The sequence below is a fragment of the Prionailurus bengalensis genome, chromosome C2 (genome assembly GCF_016509475.1).
Source record: "Prionailurus bengalensis isolate Pbe53 chromosome C2, Fcat_Pben_1.1_paternal_pri, whole genome shotgun sequence".
Classification (NCBI taxonomy): Eukaryota; Metazoa; Chordata; class Mammalia; order Carnivora; family Felidae; genus Prionailurus; species Prionailurus bengalensis.
In genome coordinates this window covers 149,399,608-149,425,741 of record NC_057350.1, presented here as the reverse complement: position 1 = coordinate 149,425,741, position 26,134 = coordinate 149,399,608, and the positions used below count along the sequence as shown (strand labels likewise).

Here is a 26,134-nt window from a genome sequence, read left to right as displayed (position 1 = left end):
CACCCTCGAGCAGGGACTTGCGGAACAGGGCGAGGATGGCCCCGGGGCTGGTGTGAGGGCTCCTCCTGCAGAAGAAAAGTGCTCTACGCTCTCCTGCTGAACGTCCTGTCCTATGTCCTTCTAAGGGGACCCGATGCCAAGTGTGGTCTGTTGTGGTCTTGGGAGTCCTCTTCAGCCTAAGAAAACCCCCTGGTGGACACTGCTCTTGCTCACCACAGCCCCGTCCCTCCCGCTTCCAGCCTCGTTGCCCCACTTAGCCGGAAATGCGATATCCGTCCAGCGATCAAGAGGAAATCCAACCAGCCTGTCTCACGTCACAGTCCTCGGCGCTTTCCCATCACCACGTCGCCTCGGGTGACAGCTGGGGTTAAAGAGCATGTGGGTACCGACTAACAGCCCGCTTCCTGCTGTCCAAAAAAAAAAGACTGGACCAAGACGTTTATAATCATTTAATGAATGTTCCACACACACCTTTACTGTGCTACAGGCGAATTTCATGATGACGGAAGCTGATGAACCACCCACCCAAGCAACCACGTGATCTACTCACAGTTTCCAAACACCTGGAGATCAACCAGAAAGATTCCGCAGGGAACGGCACAATTACTCGGCCAGAGGCTCCTTAGGGTTCTTACTTTCCTTCTTCCTTCTCCTCCTCCTCCTCCCGCTAAGGACCTTCTCCACGGTCTGGATGCTCAGGATGGGAGAAGGGGGCTGGGAGGGTCCCATCGTACCAGGGCAAAGAGGACTGTGGACCCCACACTCCAGATGCAGTAAGATGACATGGGGGCACAAGCCTGGGGCAGGCCTGCTCAATAAATAAACAATTCCCAGAAGCCACCACACGGGGCTAGTGGGCCCAGGGCCACTGAGCTGGAGGAGCCACGCCCCCACCCAGGCCTGGCCACGGCACGCTCGCTACGTGTTGCACACCAGCACATCTGCAAAGGGTCCCAGGAGGATCTTGTTGAAGATGCAGCGGACCCACACCAAGTAGGTAGTGAAAGGCTTGATGTTCTCGGTGAAGGTGTGGTTCTGCAGGGCCAGGATGTAAGGCACATAGGTGTTCTCGCCCTGCTCCTGGAGCCACACCTCGTACTTCACCTCCCTCACCTTCAGGTATTTGAGGTTCCACGGGATCTGCCAGGACACGGTGAGGCGCGCCTCAGAGGCGCCCTGCACTGACGCCTGGCACCGCGCATCCCGGACCTTGCCTGGGTAGAGGCCAACAGTCCACTTCTGCTTCCGCGGCCCCGGCCGGCCCTTTACGACGCGCCGTATGGTCTGGATGAGGGATGGGATGTCCACCTTGGTGTCCTGGTAGATTCGGAAGAGCCACTCAGGGTTCCGGCAACAGAGATGCCGCGGGACCTCGCGGCTTTGCAGGATACGGGCCTGCTCCGCCCGGTCTAGGTGAGCGATGCCCCCCTGGTCCCAGGGCCGTTCAGGGTGCGTGACTGTGTTCTCTGGCATCATGTTCCGCCAGGCTACGTACTGGAGGTCCATGCCAGGCAGCGTGGCCAGCGTCTTATAGGGCGTATAGTGGTCGGGATTGACAGCATACGGGAAGAGCTCGACCACAGTGGCCCCACGGGGCAGGAAGAGGGCAGTGACCAGCTGGGCCCCGTGCATGCTGACCAGCATGGAGGCGTTGCTGACCAGCCGCACGACATCTGCAAAGGCGTGGTCCTCCAGGGACACCGTCACCGTCTTCATCTGGAACTCCTGGGCCAGTGCCAGCAGCAGCTCTGCCTCATTCAGGATGAGTCTGTTCTGGGTACGGCTGAAGACCAGAATGTAGTCTTCGCCTAGGGGAGCCCCTGCCCGGCTCACGTTCAGCTTTTCCATCATGAACCCTGCGAACTGCCGGATCTCGTTGCCCGAGACCAGGACGTTAGCCTTCGGGCCCTGGGGCTGGACGAAGCCATACTGGTACCACGTGGTGACCTTGGAGAGACCCACGAAGGCATGGGAGAAGCACAGCAGCCGGCCCAGGGTCTTGAGCTGTGCCCGCAGGAGTGGCTGCTTCGGGCTGAGGAGCTTGTAGAGCTCAAAGTGTGCGCCCTCGCTCCAGCCCTCCATGAAGAAGAGCCGGGCCTCGTGGGCCAGGCCGGGGAACTGCCTCAGGGTGTAGAAGAGAGGCAGCAGGTCGTCGTGGAAGACGTGCATGAGGTTGTCGGGGTTGAACCGGTTGGCGAGGAGCGCCACATCGGGCACGAACACGGGCTTCGGCATGAAGCGCAGGGCGGCGGCCGGCAGCTCCACGAAGTTGAAGTACTGGGTGTTGTGGTCCTCCACGGTGGACAGGTCGAGCAGGGCCGGCTGGAAGCGCCGGGAGCCCAGGTTGGGCAGCATGACGGACGCGTTGCCGTGGAAGAAGATGAACTCCTCGGCCTCGCTGGAGTAACACAGCCACTCGAAGCGGCAGAGGCGGTCAGTGTGCGTGCGGCCCGTGCACACCATGTGTGTGCCGCCCTCCATCAGGGTCTGCAGCGCCCTGGGGTAGTCGATCCTCAGCGCGGGGCCCGGCTCTGGGGCCTGGCGGCCGAGGGCCAGCTCCTCCTCCAGAGCGGCCGCATGCTCACGCAGCCGCACGTGCTTCCACAGGACCGCTGCCAGCACGGACACCAGGAGGGCGTTGAACACCGCCGACAGGTGCATCCTAATGCCACCACGGGGCCCTAGTGACAGGACAGCCCCCGGGGAGTGCCACAGGCCTGGCGGGCTCGACCCATCTCTGCGGGCACGCTGACGGTCGGCAAAAGCCTGCGGGAGACAAGGAAAAGGGAGAGGTGTCGGCACGGTCTGTCTGCGGTCACCTTAGGCTCCTGCGGCGTGTCGGGCACTGTGCCTGCCACAACGCTGGATTCTCTTTTTGTTTTGAGAGCGAGCGTGTATGCGGGCACCGATCAGGGGAGGGGCAGAGGGGGAGAGAGAGTCTTAAGCAGACTCCAAGTTCAGCGTGGAGCCCCACCCGGGGCTGGATCTCACGACCCTGAGGTCATGACCCGAGCCAAAGTCAAGAGGTGGGCGCTTCACCGAATGAGCCACCCGGGCGCCCCAGCACTGGATTCTTGAACCATCTTGCGCGTTCGAAGGTGTGGTAGATTAGACGGCTGTTCCAAATATTCACTGCCTCCCTTCCCCTCTGCCTCCACAGAGGGAGTATACATCCCCGCATCTTGACTTTGGGCTTGACCGCATAACTTGCTTTGGCCAATGAAGTGTTAGCAGAGAAGGCATAATCGGAGCCTTGAAAAGAGCGTGTGTGGCTGGCCTCGCCCTCTTTATACCTATGACATTGCCGTGAGGAGAACGTGTTCAGCCTAACCTCCGGTCCCAGGAGGAGTGGCACGCGTGTGGAGCAGCGCTGCTCCGGCCAAGCCCAGTGTAGCTCACCTGACCCCCAGGTTCAGAACCAAGATCATCAGAACCACCAGTCAATGCAGGGACGTCTGAGCTGGGTAAGTGCTTATTGTTGTCCATCACGGAATCCTGCGGCTGTTTATTATGAAGCACCACTCTGGCCACAGCTAACCAGAGGACCTGTGATGAGAGGCCACAGGGAAAATCCCGGGTAGGGACCTGGCATTGTTGGACTTTTCCTTACGTGGGACTGAAGGCCTGTGAGTGTCACTGCCAGGCTGTACCCCAGGACCCCAGTATGCCCCTTCTTAGGACACACAGCAGGTGCACCTGCGGGATACGGGGGACCCTCTGCTCTTGTCTAAAGCTCCCGTTTGGAAATCATGCCTTTCAGAGTCCCATGAAAGGACAGGTAGGTTTGTGCCCCCTCCGTGGTCCAGTAATAGAACTGTGTCTGCACGTCACCACTGACACCCCGACAGAGAGGCCTGGCTGGGCTACACCACCTGCTCCGTTTTTCTGCGCTCCGGGGAAGGGTGACACTTGCTGTGAAGCCCAGGATGGCTCAGACTGACAGATCTCATGCTCAGGCCTCACAGGAGGAGCACACGTAACACCTGATGCCTACACGGCACTGCGCTGGGGAGGGACGGAGCTGCCCCTTGATTCCCTTGGGGCTAGCTTTGGACTCTTGGTGTCCTGCAACTTCCCTCCCCTGCGATCACAAAGATCAAAGTGCAGTCCTGCTCAGAAAGAGGCAGTGGCTTAGGCTGGGTTCCCTCAGAATTGGAATCAGGGATAAGGGTTGGAGTCAAAATAGTTTGAGAAATTATCCCAAGAAACCTGTGTAGGAGAGTAGGGAATTAAGAGGGACAAGGAGTGAAGCCAACAGAGGGCACATCAACGAGTCCGTCGCTACTCTGCGAAAGCCGGGCTACTCGTCTACCAACTCCTACCCAGCATCAGTTGACGGTCATTCCTGGGGACACGGTCTCTTCCAGCCTACCCTCATCTAAGGGTTGAGCACGCACACATTCATACGTATTCCCCACCAAAACATTTCACAAAGAATTACTCTGACTAGCTATAATGTACTCCAGTGTTTCCTTTTCCAGCCCGATAATTCTATTCTGTTTTAAAAGGTGGGGGGGCGCCTGGGTGGCGCAGTCGGTTAAGCGTCCAACTTCAGCCAGGTCACGATCTCGCGGTCCGTGAGTTCGAGCCCCGCGTCAGGCTCTGGGCGGATGGCTTGGAGCCTGGAGCCTGTTTCCGATTCTGTGTCTCCCTCTCTCTCTGCCCCGCCCCCGTTCATGCTCTGTCTCTCTCTGTCCCAAAAATAAATAAATGTTGAAAAAAAAATTTAAAAAAATAAATAAAAGGTGGGGAAGGGGGGGTGTGGGTGTTCACCTTAATTGATTTTACAGCCTAACAGGGTCGGCAATTTGCTGTTTAAAAAATACTGGTCTAGACCACAAATTCTCAAACCTGGCTGGTTGTCAACAACCCCAGAGGCACTCACTAAAACTGTATATTCCCAGGCACAGACCCTGGAGGTTCTGATTCAGTAAGAGGTCTGGAGTATGGCTCAGGCATCTTTTCTTTTTCCTGTCTTCTTGCAGATTATTTGAATTACATTTTTATCTATACTGTTTTTGAGTGTATTTCTTGGTACAGATTCTCTAGTGGTTGTTCTAGGCATCACACTATTGACATGCAACTTCGCACAGTCTACTAGTATTGACATTTTACATCTCGACTAAGTAAAGAGACCTTATCTCTGTTGGGCTCTTTTACCCTTCTCCCTTGCAATCACCTTCAACATTTCCTCTACAGACATTAAAATCCACATCAGACAGTATTACAAATTTGGTTTCAACTGTCAAATGTCATTTTCTCGAGAGGGAAAGGAAAGCCTATTACATTTACACATATTTTTATTCTTTCCATTCTTTCTTTGTCCCAGGTTTTCTTTGGTTATCGTTTCTTTTCTTTGGAGAACCTCCCTTCATTACCATTGTAGGGAAGTTTGCTGAGAACAAATTCTTAGTTTTCCCTCAAGTGACAATGTCTTGATTTCACCTTCATTCCTAAAGAATATTTTCACTGGGACAGAACTCTGGGGTGACAGTTCTCTCTGCACTCTGGCCTCCAGATTTCTTTTTTTTTTTTTTTCCAACGTTTATTTATTTTTGGGACAGAGAGAGACAGAGCATGAGCGGGGGAGGGGCAGAGAGAGAGGGAGACACAGAATCGGAAACAGGCTCCAGGCTCCGAGCCATCAGCCCAGAGCCTGACGCGGGGCTCGAACTCACGGACCACGAGATCGTGACCTGGCTGAAGTCGGACGCTTAACCGACTGCGCCACCCAGGCGCCCCTCTGGCCTCCAGATTTCTGATGAGAAATCCACTGCACCTAAACTGCCATTCCCCTGGACATAATGCATCCTTCCTCTCATGTGGCTCTGAAGAGTCTGGTTTTCAGAAGCCTGATGATTATCAGGTGTCCTGGTGCGGGTTTCTTTGGGTTTACCCTGTTAGGGCTTCATTCACTCTTGAATCTGTAGGTTTGTATCTCTCACCAAATTTGGGAAATTTTCAGCCATTGTTTCTCTGATACTTTTTCAGCCTCCAGGTACATGAATTTTAAATATTATATATATATATAATTGTAAATATTTATTATATATAATTATAAATATTATATGTGTGTGTGTGTGTGTGTGTGTGTGTGTGTCTTTTTAGGTCTCTAAGGCTCTCTTCAATTTTTTTCCAGTCTATTTTCTCTCTGTTGTTTAAATTGGATAATTTCCATTGTTTGTTTTCACGTTCACTGATTTTTTTCTTCTGTCATATCCATTCTCCTATTGAGCCATTCCAGTGATTTTTTACATTTTGGTTACTACACTCTTTGGTTCTCAAATCTCCATTTTGTTCTTTATATGTTTCCTTTCTTTGCTGAGACTTAGCCTGGGCATTTGGGGTATAATGTTATGATACTCTGGAGCTTATGTTAAACCTTCTATTTTAGCAGGTTTTTGCAAGAACCATGCTAGTGGGGGAAGGAAGAGCACGGAGTCTCTACCGTTGGATGAGAGGAAATCCACGCTCCCCGTGTGGCCTCCACCAACAGCACCCTGGCAGGGAGAGTGAGAGACACAGCAGAACCATGGAGTAGGAAATCTCAGCTCCTCAGCTGGCCTCTACTGACACCCAGGGGGTACCTCATCATCACTGGGTGGGGGTCGAAGTCTAGGCTCCAGTGACACCTCAAGGGGACTGTGGTGGGGGGGGGGATCTTGTTACCTCTGGGTGGTGGTAAAGGTCCAGGTTCTCATCCAGACCCATCGGGGGAGGGTACGTTGGGGTGCTGAAGGTGGGGGTGGGTACCTGGTTGGTTACCACAAAGCAAGGATGGATGTCTAAGCTGTCCATTCAGCCTTTACTAGAACCAGGAGGGAGGGGAGAAGCAATTTTCCTTGGTGTTTTGCAGGAATAGGGTGTTACTCTTAAAAAGGTTTGTTTTGTTAGGCTGCTCCTTTTCCAGTCCTTTGACGAGACAGCGAGCGAGCTTTCCTTGGGGCTTTTTCTGGTCGATGCTCACTGGCATTTCTGGGTTGTGGGCTTCTTTGGCACCCAGTCTGGGATACATAGGAGGCAAATAGAAAATCCAAGGAACTCAGTACTGTGTTCTTCTCTCCACCTTTCAGTCTTCTGATGTTTTATACACAATGTCCTGTATTTTTAGCTGTATTAGTGGATGGGTAGGGATAAATGTGTCTACTCTGTTTTGACCAGCACCCAAAGTCTCATTGGTATCTGTTTTACTAAGCTCCCAGGTGATTCTGGGGGGTACAACCACATTTGAGAAACACCAAGTGGCTCTTCAACCAAAGAACTAGGCCATGAATCCCAAGAGCCCCCAAAGTCTTAATGTATTCCAGCATCAGTTCAAAATTATAAGTCCAAAGTCTCATCACCATGGGATATGGTGAACGAGGGCTTCCTGGAGCCTTGAGTACCTAGTGGTTTGCAGACCCTCATCCTTGGGGGCCGAGGGTGGTGGCAGGCAACAAGGACACGAGGCCAGGGTCGTGGGCCCCCACTTACCTCCACACAAAACCAAGCACCTTTAATTTCATATATTTAGAGGTACTCTAGGGGGTTGAATAATGTCTAAATTCAGGTCTACCCAGAACCTTAGAATGTGATGTTATTTGGAAAACGGGTCTTTACACACACAATTATTTAAGGATCTTGAGATGAGATCATAATGGATTAGGGTGGGCCCTAAATCTAATGAAAGTGTCCCTAGTGACAGAAAGTGACAGAAAACACAGAGGAACGGAGCAGGCAGCCACGTAAAAACAAAGACAAGCGATTGGAATCATGTAGCTATAAACCAAAGACCACCCAGGACTACCAGGAGCCACCAGAAGCCAAAAAGGGGAAGGGTTCTCTCCTTGAGCTTTTTTTTTTTTTTTTAATGTTTTATTTATTTTTGAGAAAGAGAGAGACAGAGTGCGAGCAGGGGAGGAGCAGAGAGAGGAGACACAGAATCGGAAGCAGGGCCCAGGCTCTGAGCGCTTAGCACGGAGCCCCACACGGGGCTCGAACCCACAAACTGGGAGACCATGACCTAAGCCATAGCTAGACATTTAATCGACTGAGTCACCCAAGTGCCCCTACTTCCTCGAGCTTTCAGAGGGAACACGGTCCTGTCAATACCTTCATTTTAGACTGTTGGCCTCCAGAACTGTGGGAGAATAAATTTCTGTCACTGTAAGCCAAGTTTCTGGTAAATTTGTTACAGCAGCACTTGGAAACTCATATGAGTACCACAAAAATTTATTTAAAAAACGGAGTTCTGGGGGGCCTGGGTGGCTCAGTTCGTTAACGCCCGACTCTTGATCTCCACTCAGGTCATGACCTCATGTTCCAGGAGATCGAGCCCTGCGTTGGGCTCTGCGCTGGCAACACGGAGCCTGCTTGGGATTCTCGGTCTCCCTCTCTCTCTCTCTCTGCCCCTCTCCAACTCATGCACGTGCTCTCTATTTCAAAATAAATAAATACACTTAAAAATAAAAGAATAAAAACAGGGCTCTTTGTTCTTAGGAAGGCATTCCACTGTTATTATTAATTTTTTTAAGTTTACTTTGGAAGAGACAGAGAGGCGTGAGTCGGAGAGGGCAGACAGGACAGAGACAGAATCCCAAGCAGGCTCCACACTGCCAGCACAGAGCTTGATGAGGGGCTTGAACCCACAAAGCCGCGAGATCATGCCCTGAGCTGAAACCAAGAGGTGGACGCTGAACCGACTGAGCCACCCAGGCGCCCCAGGAATTCCACCGTCGTTCAGGTGAACTACTGAGCAAGTCCTCCTCACCTTAGAGAAGTGCCCCGAATCATCCAGCAACTCTGCGACACGGCAGGATTAAAAATGGAGGCAGCCTAAACTCCTGGCGAGTGCTGCCTCCTGAAGGCTGGGGAGAGCAGCAGGTCACGTGCAGGCCTGGCCACACAGCTTCTGAGTTCAGGGTCCAGCGAAGGCAGGTGGCTCCCCGCACAGCCCAGTCCGTCCACTGCTCCACCCAGCTGCCACCCGCTAGGGCCAGGCCAGGCCAGGACTGATGTGGATGAGCCGCTCTTCACCCCCTTAGGCACAGCTCTGCTAGGGAGGGCAGGCCCGTTCCATCCCTTGCAGCCTCCCTCCCCCTGCCTGAGGAAAGTCCTCTGGAGTTCTCACCTTGCCAGAGCAGCCACACCTTCTGCTAACCCTCCCCGACAGGGGGGCAGGGAAGGTGCAGGGGGGGTGCGGGGGACAGGTAGCACACCTCGGTCTCAGGGCACCGACCGCACCAAGAAGTCTGACCAATTGGTCTGCTCTGTTGGAGACCCCTGATCTCAGGAATTATCACATCACACCCTACACCAACCTGGCTCTGAGTTCCTGCCGCATTACCGGTGGTCGGTGGCTCCCAGAGGAGGAGCCAGGCTGTTTAAGGCTGTCCAGGCAAGTTTAAGGCTAAAAAGCCAGACAGACTCGGGTTCAAACCCCAGCTCCGTGACTTTACGGCACGGCCTTTCTGAAGTCAGGTTCCCCGTCAGCAAGAGCGAGAGCACAGCACCCACCTCACAGGGTTGTGGAGAAGGTCAGAAATGGTGTATTCGTTGAACCTCATGAATACTGATAGCTGACTGCTTGTCACGTACAAAAACAGCAATTTCACGCAATTAGGGTCAACCTAATAAGTGTCTAGCAGAGGGGAAAAGGGAAAAAATTGAGGCACCAGATGGTTAATAAAGGGCCACAGGGATGCACAATGAAGTTTGGCATTTTAAAACATTTTGGACACACTTGGCTGCCTTCATCTGACTCGAAGCAAAAGATGATTGGTGCTGAGGCGGGAACTGTCACTTTTCATTACAGTCATTTGAAACAAAGGATTTTAAATCTAAGAGGATTCCTCCCACAGATGGGGCCTGAGATAGGACATGCTGTCCTCTGTTGGCATCTTGGGCCAGAGTCCGTCACCAACTCTCTACTTGGGCTTCCAAGTCTAGTGCATTAATAAGGGATAGAGGGAGCACTATTTCCACCCAGGATCCATGCTCCTTTCCTCTTCCTACTAAAACCCCAGGTTTGTTCAGAAAGCCACCCCTCCCCCTGATACCCAGGAGGTGCAGAGGAAGCCAAGACCTACCTCCCACCTCCAGAGGGCTGATCAGCAGAGAACAAGCCTCTGGGGCCAGTTACTGGCCCAGCATAGCATGCTACCTGAGTAGAACCAAGTAGAACGGAGGGAAGGAGTCACATTCCATGTTCCCACCCACTGGACACAAAAGAAGGTGCTGTCCCATGGCCGCTGCCTGCCATCTGCTGACCAGCCTGAGAACAAGGATGGCATGATGGAGGAGAGACAGGAAGGACCCTAGTGACATCTCAGAGCCCTATAACTTGGACTTCCTGCTGTGAACTTTCCTTATTATGGAAGCTGGTTTGGGTTGGGGTTTTGGTTCCTCTAAACTAAGAATAATTCAACTTTGTTGTTGTGCATGTTGTGTGGAGCAAACACATGGGGGTCTGACCTGTGCCTTCTGTTTCTGAGCTGTGCTCTAACCTAGTGGGGCTATTTGGTATCAGTTTCCCCATGACCCTTCTAACTTGGGTAAACAAAGCCCTCCAAGAAACTCTTGTATTAGAAATTAGAAACTATGGGGCACCTGGGTGGCTCAGTCGGTTAAACATCTGACTTTGGCTCAGGTCATGGTCCTGCAGTTTGTGAGTCTGAGCCCCACGTTAGTCTCTGTGCTGCCGGCTCAGAGTCTGGAACGTGCCTTGGATTCTGTGTCTCCCTCTCTCTCTCTCAAAAATGAGTAAACATTAAAAACTTTTTTCTAAAAAAGAAAAATCAGCAAAGGCCAGAATGTCAATGGCCTTGGTGCTAGGTCAAGAAATCTGAACTCTATCCTATAGGCAATGGGGAGCTACTGTAAGTCTTTGAGCAGAGTAGCCCAGAGATGGGGGAGAACAGGTAGAAAACCCAATGACAAGTTCCCAGCCTCAGCGTCCCTCCACTCAGTGTGGTAGAGGCAAGCCTAGGAGTTAGAATGGGGTGCCTGGAGGGCGAGCTTGGCATGAATGGAGTACAAAGAGCGTGTTCCTTATGGCAGTTCAAGTCCCGAAGTCTGCAGATGACTAACTTTAAGCAAATTCCTGTGGATTTGAACCCTGTGGATTTAGAGCTACTCCCTTAACAAAGCTCCCACTCATTCAATCCCATTGGGCCTTCTTGGTCTGTAAGGAAGAAGGCAAAGTCACAGCTATCCTGAGAGCCCACAAACTTCATGTCCTTCATGCAGGTCTTCAAGGCTTTTGTGGAACAAAGGCAGAGAACTTCTGGTCCAGCCCCAGAGTAATGGAGAGGACACAAGCCGCTGCCTTCTTAGCTGGGTTTTGCCTGTGCTCCGGTCAGCCCTTTTAATCTCCAGGAGAGGATCTCTGCAAGCCCAGAACCCTACGGCCAAGAAATCTGCTTAAACGTCAATGTTTCCCTGTCTTTTCAAACTTAAGTACCCGCCGATAAAGAAGAGAAACTCTTTAATGCTCCATACTCAACTGTAAAGTCCAGTATCCCCTTCTTCCAAGAATCCCCTATTCGTCATGATTCTCTTTACAATGTCTACCCCCAAGATTGAAGGATTTCATCAACCTTTACCTCCTGAAGTTGGTATTTTATACCTGCATCTGCATATGTAGAATCATACTGCTGCATATACTTTTTCAAAAACATGTGCCCCCTCCTGGAAATTCCCTACCCAGCCCCACCAGCTAAGAACTACTTTGCTATTAGGTTGAATCACATTAAGTTGCTGGTACTTGACCAATTCTGACCAGTGTCCCCTGGTTCTTCTGTGGGAACCAACTATCCTAACCACATGGACAGTGTCCATACCACTGGACGGATAGTTCCGAGGCTGCTCAGAAGAGAAAACCTGTGTCCTCACATGCCCATAGCAGGAGTTCTGACATCTCTCTAGGGGGTAAGAAGAGAAAAAGACACAGAAAGAGCCAGGAGGAGGGAGAGTTAATTCATCCATAATGTCAGGAGAGGGAAAGAACTGAGAAAGGAAGGAAGGGACAAAAAAGGGCTTAAGGGAATGCAGAGGCCGATGAGCAGGGTGTCTCACTGGGGAGCTGGAGAGGCGGCCCTGAGGGCTTCAGCTCAGATCTGGGTCAGGGAACTGGAGAGGGACTCAGGCTGGCACAACAGGAGGGATGTGAGCAGAACAGCTGGGGGTGGGGGTGGGGCGGCAGGAGTGCACTCACACGCAGGCAGCTCCTAGTTCTGACCAGCGGGAGAGCCTGGGAGCAGTGACGGCACAGCTGGCACTCAGGTGGCACTCAGGTATTGATTCCTAGTATCATCCTCTACTAAGGAACCAGGGCTCTGTGAAAAATAACTGCGTCCAGGGCTGGGGCAGGGAAAGTACAAGATGAGCTTGGAATATCTCGTAGTGCCAGAATGTAAGGAAGTTCTCAAAAAATGCTGAGGACATATCAAAAAGGCACAAGGAGGCCCCAGCGGCTAGATCTGGGACCATGTAACAAAAAGCAATAGGTATTGGGGTGCCTGGGTGGCTCAGTCGGTTAAGCGTCCGACTTCGGCTCAGGCCATGATCTCGTGGTCTGTGAGTCCGAGCCCCGCATCGGGCTCTGTGCCGACGGCTCAGAGCCCGGAGCCCGCTTCGGATTCTGTGTCCCCCTCTCTCTCTGCCCCTCCCCCACTCATGCTCTGTCTCTCTACATATATCAAAAATAAACATTAAAAAAAATTTTTTTAAAGCAATAGGAATGGATTAGAACCCAGAGAACACAGTAAGTATGCAAGAGTCAATACTGATACGAATACACAATTGAGTAAATAAATAAGGACAAAGGAACAGATCTTTCTTACAGTAGAATTCCAATTAGTCAATGTAGAAGCAGTGACGGAAACAGAAAATCGCCATTTGGCCAACATCACAGTAATAATGGTTCCAGGCAAGATCCACTGCCGGACTGCTAAAATTAGTGCGTGGAAATATGACGAGAACTAGGATATTTGCATAGTCTCAAACTGTCTCCCTGTGAGATACATATCTATTACGAAGGCAAAAATAGAACTTTTACGGCACAGGAGCCTGGCAGACAGCCCCTGAAACAAGTAATCGACGTTACCATCACCAGTGATAACTTACTGACCTCATGTACCCCTTGACAATGATGCACTGAGGAGGGCACCTCACTTCTGTCATCTTCTTACCCAAACACACGACCTCGATCTATAGTTCTAAATAGGGAAATTTGGTCTAGCTCCACTGTTAGCTCTGAATATAGCGTATAGAGAAGTTAATAGAGAAAACATTAAACCCAAATTGAAGGACATTCTACAAAATACCTGACCAGGATTCGTCAAGAGTGAAGGTCACAAAAGACCAGGAATGACTGAGAAGCTGTCCCAGATTGAAGGAGACTAAGGAGACACGCCATTTTTTAAAATTGTTTTAAAATTATTATTTTTAAATTTAAATCCAACTTAGTTAACATATAGTATAATGATGATTTCAGGAATAGAATTTAGTGACTCATCACTTACTTATAACATCCAGTGCTCATCGACACGACAACTAAACACAAGGTAGGATCTTGCACCAGAAAAAGGACATTAGTGGGAAAACTGGCAGAATTTGAATAAGGTCTGTAGTTTAGGTAATGGTGCTATGTAAATTTCCTGGTTTTGATCATTGCACTGTGGTTATGTAAGATTTAACATCAGAGGAAGCTGAGTGAAGCATTTTCTGTAATTTTTCTGTAAGTCTAAAATTACTTAAAAAGTCATAAAAAGTTAGAAAACTTAACAAGAGAACATCAGTGTTTATAGGTAAAATGACATGTATGTGGTTTGTTCTGAAATACTCCAGCAAAAAAAGCACGGAGGCAGATGGACCGAGACGGTAGCAAATTGATAATTGTGAAAGATGGTGATGACGGCCTTTCTGTGGTCCTCTTCTGTGTCTGACATTTTCCATAATAAAAAGTCAAAAAGGTAACAACAAAGAATCAAATAAATCCCTGCTGCAAATGACAGAATTCTAAGGAATGGATAAGTAATAAGTGAATATTTAGAAAATATAAGATAAACAGAGCCCTCCCTGGAGAGACGGGAGGCAGATGCACGGGGCAGGCGCTGATGCGGGTTTTGTTCTGATCACAGACGGGAACTTGTCCAACAGCAGCTAAGGCTGCAGCGGACACACCCAGGGAACGTCAGGGAGCAAGAGCTGCAGGGACACAAGGAAAGACCAACCTCTAACCTGCACGGGCACCTCTCTAGGTGGGTGTGTGCCACCTGCCCCTCTGCTAGGCCTCCCTGCAGCGAAACGCGAGCTTGGCAGCAGGCAGGTGGGGAGTGGGGTGGGGCCACAAGAGGAAGGAGGCCGGGGCTCTCCTCTGGACCTGTGCGAGCAGTAACCAATCCCAGGGAGGCCCTAAGCTCAGAATTGGGATCAAGCTTATGGGAACTGGAAACTATGGGGTTCAGGACGTGATGAGGCAACCAGGCAGAGGCTAGCCTTTGAGCCTGGGGAGGAGAGAGGACTATGTCTAGGTAGATGCTAAGTGACCACCCCCTTCCCTGCCGGGCCAGAAGGATGCCGACAGAAGACAGGACAAATACAGATTGGACCACGGGGCCCTTCAGGCTCGCAAGTTGTCTCCCAAGGAGGAAAATGGGAAGGAAGGTTTGCTGGGGATGGGCAGAGAATTTCGCTAGAAATCGTGCGGTGGTTAAAGCACGGGGCCCAGAGGCCAGACTGCGTGGGTTTCTAACTTGACCATGTTCAGGCCAGGCAGCCTGCACCAACATCTGATGAGAAGAGTTGCATAAATACCCCACTCCTGTGGAACTGTTGAATCACTATATTGTATACCTGAAACTAATACAACACGGTATGTTAACTATGCTGGGATTAAAATACGAATGAGAAAGGAAGGAAGGAAGGAAGGAAGGAAGGAAGGAAGGAAGGAAGGAAGGAAGGAAGGAAGGAAGGAAGGAAGAGAGAGAAAAAAAATAAAGAAAGAAAACCCCATCCTCCCCAGGTAGGAGAGTTCGGAGGCACGTTCTACACCGGCACCAGAGTTCCTGACGGATTAGGCGGTTGCCCACACCATAATCGGCCTGAGGCATGCCCCTTTTCCCTTCCTGGTCTCAGTTCTTCATGCCCCTATTCATGTTTATTGGGATGCAGTTCAAATAATCTACTTCTCCTTGAATCTTTGTCTCAGGATCTGCTTCTGGGGGAACATTAACTAACCCAGTTATTACTGTATTTTGCCACTGTGAAGACAGATGACAAGCCACCCTTGCATTTTCACCTGCTGTGAAGTAGCCAAAGTGCAGTAGGAAAAAACCAACAAGTACTTGGCCAGTCAATGGTTATTGTAAAGTATCTTTCGGTCTGTTTCCCACACTCCCTCTGTGTCCCCTTTCCCCGGATCCCCCAAATGCACTGCAGCAGCCCGCATAAGCCAGGAGAACTCAAGGATCGGGCAAAATGCTCAGAAGAGTTTTCAAAAGATAACAGTGGAGGCACAGAGCACGTCAATCAGACCCCTAGCACTAAACAACATAAAAGAGGCCTTTCTCCATCACCATTTCAAAATGTTTCTGGATGAAAACACTCCAGGAGGAAATTCAAAATGGTGGCGAATAACTGGGCCAAGTTTGCTTACCAGAAAACGGAGCGGGTGATGTCCCCTTTCTCCAGGCCAATTTTCGGTGCTCCTGGAGAGGGCACTGGTCTCAGTGACGATAAGGCAGTGGTAGGGAGACCGGGACGGTGAGGGAGAACTCAGGTCACCCTCCCTGGCACTGGGGACTAAGAAAGACACTCAGCCAAGCTGCTGCCTTCTGCGGGACTGCGGCTCGCCAGACGGGCTGACAGGGCGTACTGTGTCCAGTCCTGATGTCTGACCCACTGTTTAGTGCCACTCTGTGTGCCAAGAGCCTACTCAGAATGATGGCGATCAGGGATGAGAACTCCTTCAGACTGAAGGCCTCCATGCCCGACTCTGTCACCTGGCTCTGCTGAAATGGGTGGAGGGGCCAGAATCCCAGCATCACAAGGTACTTGCAGTGACAGGACGCTCCCTCACACGCCGAAGCAGTCCATCCTCCTTTGTACTTACTCTCCTGAGACCTCACAGCTCAAAGACAGAGCTGGAATTCACCCCTCCTTCACCTGCTGTCTCTAGTCCTCTCTCTCCGAGTGAACCCGCTTCTGAGCAGGGGGCAGCCTCCACCTCGTCTGCAGTCAGATGTGGAAAGCACCGCACACCTATTGGTTCCCGCTGTCCCAGTGCCGTTCGGCGTCCCTTACGTGCACGCACGACCCCACTGATTCTTTCCTTACCACCATGCGGCATGATGGTTCACTCTGTCCCCATTTTTTCTTTCCAGAAACGGTCTCAGTGGCAGGGCCACTGGTCAGGACCTGTCCACAGGTCAGGACTTGACCCCACACATTTCCACCTGGACTACCTCTCAGAGATGAGGGCTGCCCCAGAGGGGTCTTGTCATGAGGCTCCTTGGACAAGGAAGAGGAAAGACGGTAGCCCTCAGAGGCACAGGTCACCCAGGATAATATATTTTGTCTCCTCCTAGTGCCCCCTGAAAAATGTCCTGTCCATCTAGGATCTGTGGGTGGGTATGAAGGTCCGGTGATCTGTGAAGGGCCAGGGAAACCACCCCCGTCTGAGCAGAGCCTCCAATGGGATGGGATCTGGGGAGGCCGGAGGGTCTCTGACATGGGCCATTCCACACAGAGAATAAGAAAAGAAAAATAAACCCTTTTCCTGCTTGGGCAAGGCTAAGACAGATGTCCTAACAGAGGCCTCCAGCCTGGCCCTTGCTCCAAGCCTGCCTTGCCTTCAGGGGTTCCCAGAGCCTCTACGTACAACATCCCATTTGGTGCTCCCCTCAACCCTATGAAGTATCATTATTCCCAATCCTCTGGTGAGGAACCTGAGGTCAATGAGGTTCAACGACTTGCCCAAGGCCATGCAGGCTTCACGGGGCACCCAACGACCTTGGTCCTCGTTTGCTTGTTCTTCCTTTAGAAAGAGGAGAAAATACAACTTGGAAAAACCACCTCTCCCCACTACTCATCTCACCCACACCCTAAGTGAAGACAATGCGGCTTCTCCATCACTTCGGGACCACACGCACTTCCTGTCCCAACACACTAACTACCGAGGATATAACCTGCACTTAAAACCGATCCCCAGATTACTGCCAACCATCAAACATAAACCCACTCTGACCTCAAAACGTGTGATCAAGTCCACGCAAAACAAAAATCCGCTGCCCGTGCAAAATGGGCACATCTCATCTTTTACTTTGCAGAATTTAAAAAGTAACCCAACTTTAGCAAATTTCTCTTTAAACCCATCTTCCTACAAGAGGAGATCTATAATATTTCCGCCCCAGATTCTCCAAGGCCTGTCTGCCGACTGAGGGGATACAACCCTTCCACACGAGGCACAAGAATTGCCGGAAAAGGAGGGCCGAGTCCCTGCTGCTTTCCCCAGTGAAGTCCTGTCAGAGGCAGATTAAGAGCCGTCCTGGCTGGGGGAAAGCCAAACAAAAGGACCGACCCGAACCTTGATTCTACTCCTCAAAAGAATGACCACGGTGGCACCTTCTCTGCTTGTGGGGCTGGAAGCCTGATTACAAACCTGTGTTCTTTGGAAATAAACTCATTCCATGGAAAACGCAGTCCTGATTGGACTCTTAAGGTGTTGCACCAACAGCTTGGATCAGGTTTTCAGCCTGCCTGCTCAGGGCATGAAGGCCTCAAGGAGGGGAGGGGTCTGTTAACTTGTACGGACCAGACCACACTAGTCTCAAGTTACCTGTCAATCACTTTGTCCCAGACAAAGTCTGTTCTGGTGCCGTGGACCCCAGAGGTGAGGGGCAGGAGCAGAAAGCAGGGAAGGATACACATGCTCACACAGCACAAGGCTTTGGGGCTTGCAGCACACGGAAAGAGCCCTCGCCCACAGCTTCCATCTTCCAGCAAGGAGGCAAGCTGGGGACACACCCCCGAAGGGAACACCTCCTGAAAACATCAGCCGAGGCCTGGATCTCTGGCCCAAGGTGGAGAGCTGTGCCCTGGAGTCATTCCTGACAAAGGGTCTTAGAATGACCCTTCATTCTCTTAAAAATAGGCTTTAGGGGCACCTGGCTGGCTGTCAGTTAAGCATCCGACTTCGGCTTAGGTCATGATCTCAACAGTTCGTGGGTTTGAGCCCTGCGTCGAGCTCTGTGCTGATAGCTCAGAGCCTGGAGCCTGCTTCGGATTCTGTGTCTTCCTCTCTCTCTGCCCCTTCTTCCCTCCCTCACTCTCTCTCTCAAAAATAAATAAACATTAATTTTTTTTTTTTAAATAGGCTTTGGGGGCACCCGGATGGCTCCATTGGTTGAGTGTCTGACTCTTGATTTTGGCTCAGGTCATGATCTCATGGTTGTTATGACTTGAGCCCCAAGTCAGGATTGGAGCCTGTTTAGGATTCTCTCTCTCCCTCTTCCTCTGTCCCTCCCCAGCTCTCATGCCTGTGCTCTCTCTCTCTCTCTCTCTCTCTCAAAAAAAAAAAAAAAAAAAGGCTTTGGTTAGATATAGACAGGCATGACGTGGAACTTATTTAATGACCAATATGGCACAGTCACCGACCAAGCAAAATGGACGCCCACCATGGCACCTCCCTGGTACAGGTGCCACAGCAAGCCCTTCTTAGCTTCTGGCTGACTCTACCTAAGTATCAGGAAGGTGGGTGGGAGATGACCTATGTTTATCTATATCAGTCCTTATGAATATCTATTCATGAACCTGAGTCCAAAGACTTAAGATGACATGAAGAGAATGGGAGAGTGAGGCTTTGAATCAACCCAAAAGAGAGTAAAGAATGTGCAAGAGATACAAAAATGGAAAAAACAAAAACAAAAACACCTCTATCCTCAAGGTTCTCTCTGTGGCAGAGGGGACAAGAGGCTGTTAAAACTTGACGTGATGCAGCTGTCACAGAGGAAGGGAATGTGTGCTTTGGAACACTAATGGAGGGGGCACCTTCACTGCCCGGGGAGAGGAGGGACCATCACCACAGGATGCTGTCCTCCTGTCCCAGGAATGTCAGGGAAGCATTCTGTACACACCACAGGCTTTCCCGGTTCAGTGGGACCGACCCAACTCATCATGTGATCACCCCCTGGGTCATCCTGATAGCGGTCAACTAGCCTTGCTTAAAAATCCCTGCCGCTCACCAGTCTTGCCCAAAGGGCTCCTGAGAGGAAGAGCACCGTCAGGTGGGTAACAAAAGAATCTGCTTAGGAAGGTGCAAAACCCTGGCAGATCTGCCACATCACGTAAGTGCATCCAATCTGGGCTAAGTGCAGGCATCAGGACACACAAGACTGCAGTGGAGATTTAAATCCCCCTCCCTAGCGGTGGTGGCCAAGAATTCTTCCCAGGCCACACAGCTCATACTTACCTTCCTTTAGATCCTAGGTGTGAGCTGGTTTTATGATCTTGGCAGATTAACGCCTCAAGCCTCAACTTCCTCAACTGTAAAATGGGAATAATAACCTCCTTAGGGTGCTGGGAGAACTAAACGAGCTAATGCACATAAAGTACCTACATAGGCCTCAAAACACATTAGCTGTCAGAACTGTAATTCATTAGGGTTCCTCAAATTAACAATGAATGAAACACAGGTACTAAACCAGCCATACAACCCCAAACCACTCCTAAAGGGACTGAACCCCCAATGGCTTTGGTGGCACATTCACAGTCCCTCCCAGGTTCCCCCCGTCTTCCTAATGACTTGTTTCCTTTCTCCTGTGAAGAGGGCCCCCGAGCAGCCAGGTCTCAGCATGAAATTAACAATTTCAACCATCACCACCTCCAACCTCGTATGTTGGCAGCGTACTAGAAACTGTTGTACGTTTCCTCATTTCATGCTCAAGCCAACAATAAGGGGCTAGCATAGCACTATTAACATGTTCCCCATCTGCAGATCAGGACACAGAAGCTAGGAAAAGCTAAGTAAATGTGTCCCAAGCGCCCCAGCTTGTACGGAGTGAAGTCCATACAAGGAGGATTTGAACATGGAGCCTGTCAACATGACGTATGTTAATAACAGCCCAGGTACCATCTGGCCCTCATCTTCTCGGCCTTCCAGGGCATGGATTTCCAGGGGATGCAACTGTCATCACACTTAACTCTTCTCTGCCTTTTCTACCTCAGGCACCAGATTTGGGGACCCAACTGGTATGGGGCACAAAGCACTTAGCGATTCAGCCAGGAAAAGTGCGACAGAGCACAGTGAGGAAGCAAGCGTCTGCGAGCCAAGGACAGGGGCCTCAGGAGAAACCAAAGCTGCCAACACCTCGCTCTTGGATTTCTAGCCTCCAGAAGCGTGAGAAATAAATTTCTGTTGTTCATCACCCAGTCGGTGGCACTTCGTTATGGGGGCCCAAGCTGATACACATAGGTACCACCAGGCCACTTTCCCGACACGACTTCATCAGCTTGACCTTTAAACTGGGCATTAGGTCTCCAGGTCACATGCCCCCCCCCCCCCCCCCCCCCCCCGCCCTCGGCTTCACCCTCCCCATTGGCCCCTGGCTCTAGTGAGCATGTGAGTTTGCACCTCTTGCCTCAGGCCTAGAATAACCGGAACTCTTACTCCTTACTAGACCACAAGGCCCCTGTGAGTGGCTTTTCTGTGCCTTGTCCGAAGCTGGCCAGGGCCCCCCAGAAGTGAAGCCCGCACCCATGCTGGGTGACCAGCCCAGAAGATGAGCCCCCACGGCAGGCAGCCTCTCACCCAGCTGCCCAGCTCTGTGTCTGCAGGCGTGGTGGCATCTTTGACACCTTCCTCCAGTGCTTCTTGGAACAGAGGGGATCCTGGAAAGGAGGGTGCACTAAGTCTGTGCTCTAGGAGCTGAGTGAAGCAGTTTTGGGGGGCAAATTGAAGCATCCTTCTATCTGCCTCAGTTTCTGAAGTGCTTTCTTAGGCATTTTTTTAATCTCGTTTATTTCTCACCCCCCCCCTTTTTTTTTTTTTGCCTGACACGGCCTGTACTGGTAATAGTAGAAAGAGGGGCAATTTAGCAGATCAGAGTCTCCAGCACCTCCCTGAGGCTTGCTTCATGGTTGAGTACCCGGTATCCAGCCAGGAAGGGCCCCTCTGTTATGCTTTCAAAATGGAGAAAAGAGACAACTCTTAAGACTGTACCGATGATAGTCTACCAATGGCGGAGTGAAAAGTCTGATTCTCTGACAGATGCCAGGGCCTGGGTATGCAGCAATGAGGACATGGGAAGCCAAACAAAATGGAAGCATCAATCGCTGTCCTGGCCAGCTCAGGAAAAGAGGATGCTGGCTTCTGGGCAGAGAGTGGAGGTTAATTCTACCACTACCTTGCTTTACTGAGTACCTACCGTGTACCAGGCACTGACCCTAAGCCCCTTTCCTACACCTTTTCCCTTAAGCTGCACAAAGTCCTCTAATGCAGATACTATTATCTCCACTTTCTTTTAATACGAAAAAAATCCAACTTTAGTGACATTAAGAAGCTTGCTGTAGGTCTTAACAGCTCAAGCAGGGGCACCAGGATACAAACCAATGACTGACTCCAAGTCTTACAGTGCTTCAGACTCGGAGGTACAATCAGTGACACAGAAGCAGGGTAGACGTCAGAGCAATGAGTTTTTTATCACTCAAGGGCAGAGCAGGTGTGAACGGCTGCAGAAATGCAGACCCACAGGCCCTCAACTGTAGCTTAGCAACCCAAGGCTCTCCTTGTAAGATTACTCTCCTCCCCCCCTCCAACCCCCCACCCCGTGCCCACCGGCAGAGACACCAGCAGCAGCAGGTGGCTCAAGGGAGCTGTGGTCATTCTCTTGCCCCAATGAAAGTCTGTGTTGCACATGGCAGTGACAATTATCCCACCTGCCCTGGTGCTGTGCTGAGAAGGTTAATCCACCAATTTAAAATTACAAAACCACCGCATTTTAGGGCTAAAAGAGCCCTTAGAAATGATTTGCTCTAACTCTTTATAAAAGAGGTCAAGAGAGGCGGCGTGAGCTCTCACAGGCAGCCAAGATTAAAACGGCGGTTGTTCTCAGTCCAGAGCTCCTCTCCTCGCAACCCAGGGCTCTCGGGTGGCCCTCCTCCCAAAAGCAGAGATCAGGCCCAGAGAAGAGGTTGAGCTCTGGAACTCTTCCCAGCCCCTAAACAGGATCACTTCTTCTCCTCATCAAGCTCTCGAGGCCTCACCCTGACTGTACCCTTCCCCAGCCGTGTGGTCCGGGAATGAGAGTCACTAGGGGCCACGGGGCTGCCTCTTCCTCATCCCCCAGGCTCACCCAGTGGATGCCTCCTCCAGCCTCATCCAACATCACACATGGAGAGAAAGCACAAGCAGCCAGGCTGCGGGGTCCCACCACCTCTCCACGTGGTCGGAGAAGACCCCTGCTGTGACCCTGGAGGCTGCCCTGGGTCACAACGGGGCTTCAAGAACCGCAAGAACCACGGGCAGCAGAGTAGAAGTAAATGGCACTGGTTCTGGAGCTGAGATGCCAGAGTGAGCTCCTGTCCTGTCATTTAGCAGCTGCATGATGCTAGACCAACTCTTCCGTTTTTTTTTTTTAACAGACAAAAAGTTGTGCATAATTAACATATATCAGTTGATATTTAGAGATAGGTATGTACTTGTGAAACCATCACCATAATCTATGCCATAAACCCATACATCACCTCCAAAAGTTTCCTCCCACCCTCTTGCGACAGACACACTTAATATAAGATCTACCTCCTTGGCAAATTTTAAAGTATATTGTTAACTATAGGCATTAAGCTGTACAGTAGAGCTCTAGGACTTGGTCACCTTGTATACCTGAAACTTGATACTCTTTGACTAATGCCTCCCCGTGACCCCTCATCCCAACCCCTGGACATCATTCCACTCTCTGCTTCTGTGAGTCTATTTTAGATTCAACCTACATGTGGTATCATGTAGTATTTGTCCTTCTGCGTCTGCCTGGGCCAATTCTTAAGCCTTCATGTCCTGGTCTGAAAAACAGACACAATTACACCTACTTCACAAAGTGGTTTTGCGAATTCAAAGAGACAGCACAGGCAAAACACAATGCCTGACAATTATTTTTATAGTATTATTATCATCGCAATAATGCTTTACCTCCCATTCAGTGGCTCTGACATATGCCCGAAACAGTGCTAAGTGCTTTAGCGGAACGATCTCATTTATTCCCTCCTACAAATATAAAATAGGTGCTATCGATTTCATCCCACGTTTGAAGAAGTATGCTCAGAGTTGTTAAGGGAACTGCCCAGTGGCACACAGCTATTAAGTGGTGGGGCTGGGATTCAAACCCAAGTCTAACTCCAAAGTCTATGATGACATTTGTTGCTTATGCCTTTCATGTTCATTATTTTACCCAATTTAAAAAACCCGTCAGGTGTTAGGCAGGTCCTGGGGGAGAGTATCCACTGACAACCAACCCGAGAGTGACGTGGACCCTTGGGGAATGGCGCATCTGGTAATTTAATTTTCCAGTTAGCTCAATATTCACTAGAAGCCTCTCTTCATTGCTAAATATTTTCTAAAGCCAGGCCCAGAGCGAGAACTTACCAATCAGAAGGAAAGTTCAAAACCTGGTGTAGCTGCTCTAGCACTCTGACACATCGAGCCCACCAGGACGCTCACATGGCCTCGGTGTCACATGGGGGAACTCAGTAACCAGCACCCCATCCGCCCCTTGGCTGAGGATCTCCACTCTCTGCTTCTCCCTGCCCTCCTGAGGCCCAAGGCTCAGGAATTGATGTGCTGGCCATCCCTGGGGAAAATGGGACCTGTATTCTTTTCTGGCTCTGCCACTAACTGGGACTCCCGATTCCTCATCTGTAATGGGAAAGGATGAACTAGGTTCCAATCTCACCTCTACCATGTTTTATCTTAGCAACCACAAGCGCTAAGATTTGCTGCACATTCACTGTGTACCAATCCTGACTGAAGACTTGCACGGCATCATCTCATTTAACCTTCCCCAGCAACACTGTGATGAAGGTACTTTTATCTCCACTTTGCAGAGAAACAGAGGCTCAGAGAGGATAAATGACTTGCTCAAGGGCACACAGTTAGTAAACGAGAGCCAGGATTTGAACGCCCAGCGCATGTAACAGTAAACATTTGGTGAGTGAACATTTGGTGCTCCAAGCCTCTAAGTCCTATCAAACTCACTCCATAACCTTTCCCATTCCAGGCCTTGCTTCCTCCAAGAGTAGGCTCTGAGAGTTGGTTGGCATAAAGTAAGCAGACCCTAGCCTCCCAATACCAAGTGCAGGGCTCTGGCCTAAGGACCCCTAGATCTCAGCAGGTTTTCATCAGTGCCCAGGAGACAGGGTCCTACACACATGGAATGGGTCAGAAATTCACTGGGTCCCTCCAGAAGCTACCCAGGTACTGTGAAGCAGGCCGTGGTGGGCTCTTATCACCAGGCACACAAAAGATACCCTACCAAGCCCCAAAGAGCCCGGGGATCAGCTGCAGGCCTGCCCAGGTACTGCCTTTCAAAGGAGCCCAGGAGGCCCGGGTCCCCTCCGCGCACCTCGCTGGCTCCCCGCCAACCGCGCCTCACCGTCGCGCAAGCAAAGGGGCGTGAGGACCCGCTGCCAGCGCCAGCTGCGAGCTAAGGGCTTCAACCGGTGCGCCTAGGGGCGACGCCCCGGCCCGGGCGGCGTCTGGACCCCAAGGGTCCATCGCCCCTCACCTCCGCCCCCATCGCGCGCCTCCTTCAGTGCGCATCACACTCACTACTCGGTTCTGCAAACTTCTCCGGGCTTCCCTTCACCCCAGGGCCCGACGCTCTCGTCGATCCCTCCCGAGGGAAGTCCGGGGCCGATCCCTCAACTCCAAGCCCAGCCGGATCGCGAAGCCCTCGCCAGCCCCCAGAGCACGCGTCTCACCTGCAGCCTGCAGGCGGGGCTCCGTGGCGTTGAAGCGTCCCGGTGGGCCCTCCGCGTAGTCGGCTTTGGCTGAATCAGCCGCCGCTGCCGCCTCCTGACCCCGCCCCGAGCCCGGGACGACCAGACATGGAGGGCAGGTCCCGCGGCACCCACCCCACCGCCGCCGCCGGGGCTCGCGGGTGCCCGCCTTGCGCCTGCTTGGCTGGCGAGCCCGGCGCGGCAGCCAGTGCACGTGCGCAGGCTCGCGAGCTCAGCTGCTCGGACCCTAGGCCAGAACCACCCCTTGGTTAACGGAATTCTGGGAATTGTAGTTTGCCTCCGAGAACAGCCCAAGCCTTCAATCCGCGGAACCCTGGAAGTTGTAGTTTCTCCCCGGAGAGGCGCAGTTTTCCTTCGTGTTAGATTTGTACGATTATGGAAGTCCTGGTAATAAATGTAAATGCAAGTTAAACCAACAATTAGATGTCACTTGTAAAATCAAAGTAATCAAAACTTTCGCATATTTTAAAATATATCTATTACTACAAGTACAAATAAATACAAAAGCACTATTCCTCTGGGGCGCCACTCCAATTCCCCACGCCCATCCCATTGGACCTTCCTCAAGGGCAAACATTCCCAACTCATGGCTGCTGCATCCAGCATTTACTGCCCACTTTCGAAATATACATATGCCCTATTTCTTGATTTATTAATTTTAGACCTCTTGGCTTTTTACTAGGATAGATGAGGATTTCATTCATTTAAATATGTGCACCAACGATGACTACCTTCACTGAGTTATGAGACATTTCTTTTTTTCTTTCTCCACATTTTTATTTAAATTCCAGTTAGTTAACATACAGTGCAATATTAATCTCAAGAGTAGAATTCAGTGATTCATCACCTACATACAACACCCTGTGCTCATCACAAATGTACTTTTTGATACCCATCACCTACTTAACCCATTCCTCCATCCACCTCCCCCCTGGTAACTATCAGTTTGCTCTTTATAGTTAAGTCTGTTTCTTGGTTTGCCTCTCTTTTTCCCCCATGTTCAATTGTTTTGTTTCTTAAATTCCGCATATGAATGACATCATATATTTGTCTTTCTCCAACTGACCTATTTCACTTAGCAGAATACTTTCTAATTCCATTCACATCACTGCAAATGGCAAGATTTCATTTTTTGCTATGGCTG

The 26,134-nt window shown here is 50.8% G+C and overlaps 1 protein-coding gene and 1 long non-coding RNA gene across 7 annotated transcripts; one reads left to right on the top strand and one right to left on the bottom strand.

The window, feature by feature from the left end:
• Window positions 1-437: 437 nt before the first annotated feature.
• Window positions 438-25,371, bottom strand: POMGNT2 (protein O-linked mannose N-acetylglucosaminyltransferase 2 (beta 1,4-)). 6 transcript variants are annotated; one of them, XM_043595614.1, is made up of 5 exons: window positions 24,952-25,065; window positions 22,969-23,037; window positions 20,789-20,868; window positions 19,451-19,524; window positions 438-2,766 (listed from the first exon to the last, which is right to left on the bottom strand). In XM_043595614.1, the coding sequence occupies exon 5, from the start codon at window positions 2,659-2,661 to the stop codon at window positions 919-921; it is 1,743 nt and encodes a 580-aa protein (XP_043451549.1). In that variant the 5' UTR covers window positions 2,662-2,766; window positions 19,451-19,524; window positions 20,789-20,868; window positions 22,969-23,037; window positions 24,952-25,065; the 3' UTR covers window positions 438-918. The 6 variants fall into 6 exon arrangements, 5 of the variants coding, with proteins under 5 accessions (XP_043451549.1, XP_043451551.1, XP_043451550.1 ...); XR_006299535.1 differs by lacking the exon at window positions 438-2,766 and adding an exon at window positions 12,636-17,017; XM_043595616.1 differs by lacking the exon at window positions 20,789-20,868.
• LOC122492094 lies at window positions 2,965-11,482 on the top strand. The gene is made up of 3 exons (XR_006299540.1): window positions 2,965-3,464; window positions 6,395-6,583; window positions 11,227-11,482. It is a non-coding gene; the product is annotated as an uncharacterized LOC122492094 (long non-coding RNA).
• Window positions 25,372-26,134: the final 763 nt, after the last annotated feature.

What these genes read in the sequence shown, in the direction of transcription:
- POMGNT2 (XM_043595617.1), bottom strand. Translation starts at nt 2,661, where the DNA reads ATGCACCTGTCGGCGGTGTTCAACGCCCTCCTGGTGTCCGTGCTGGCA.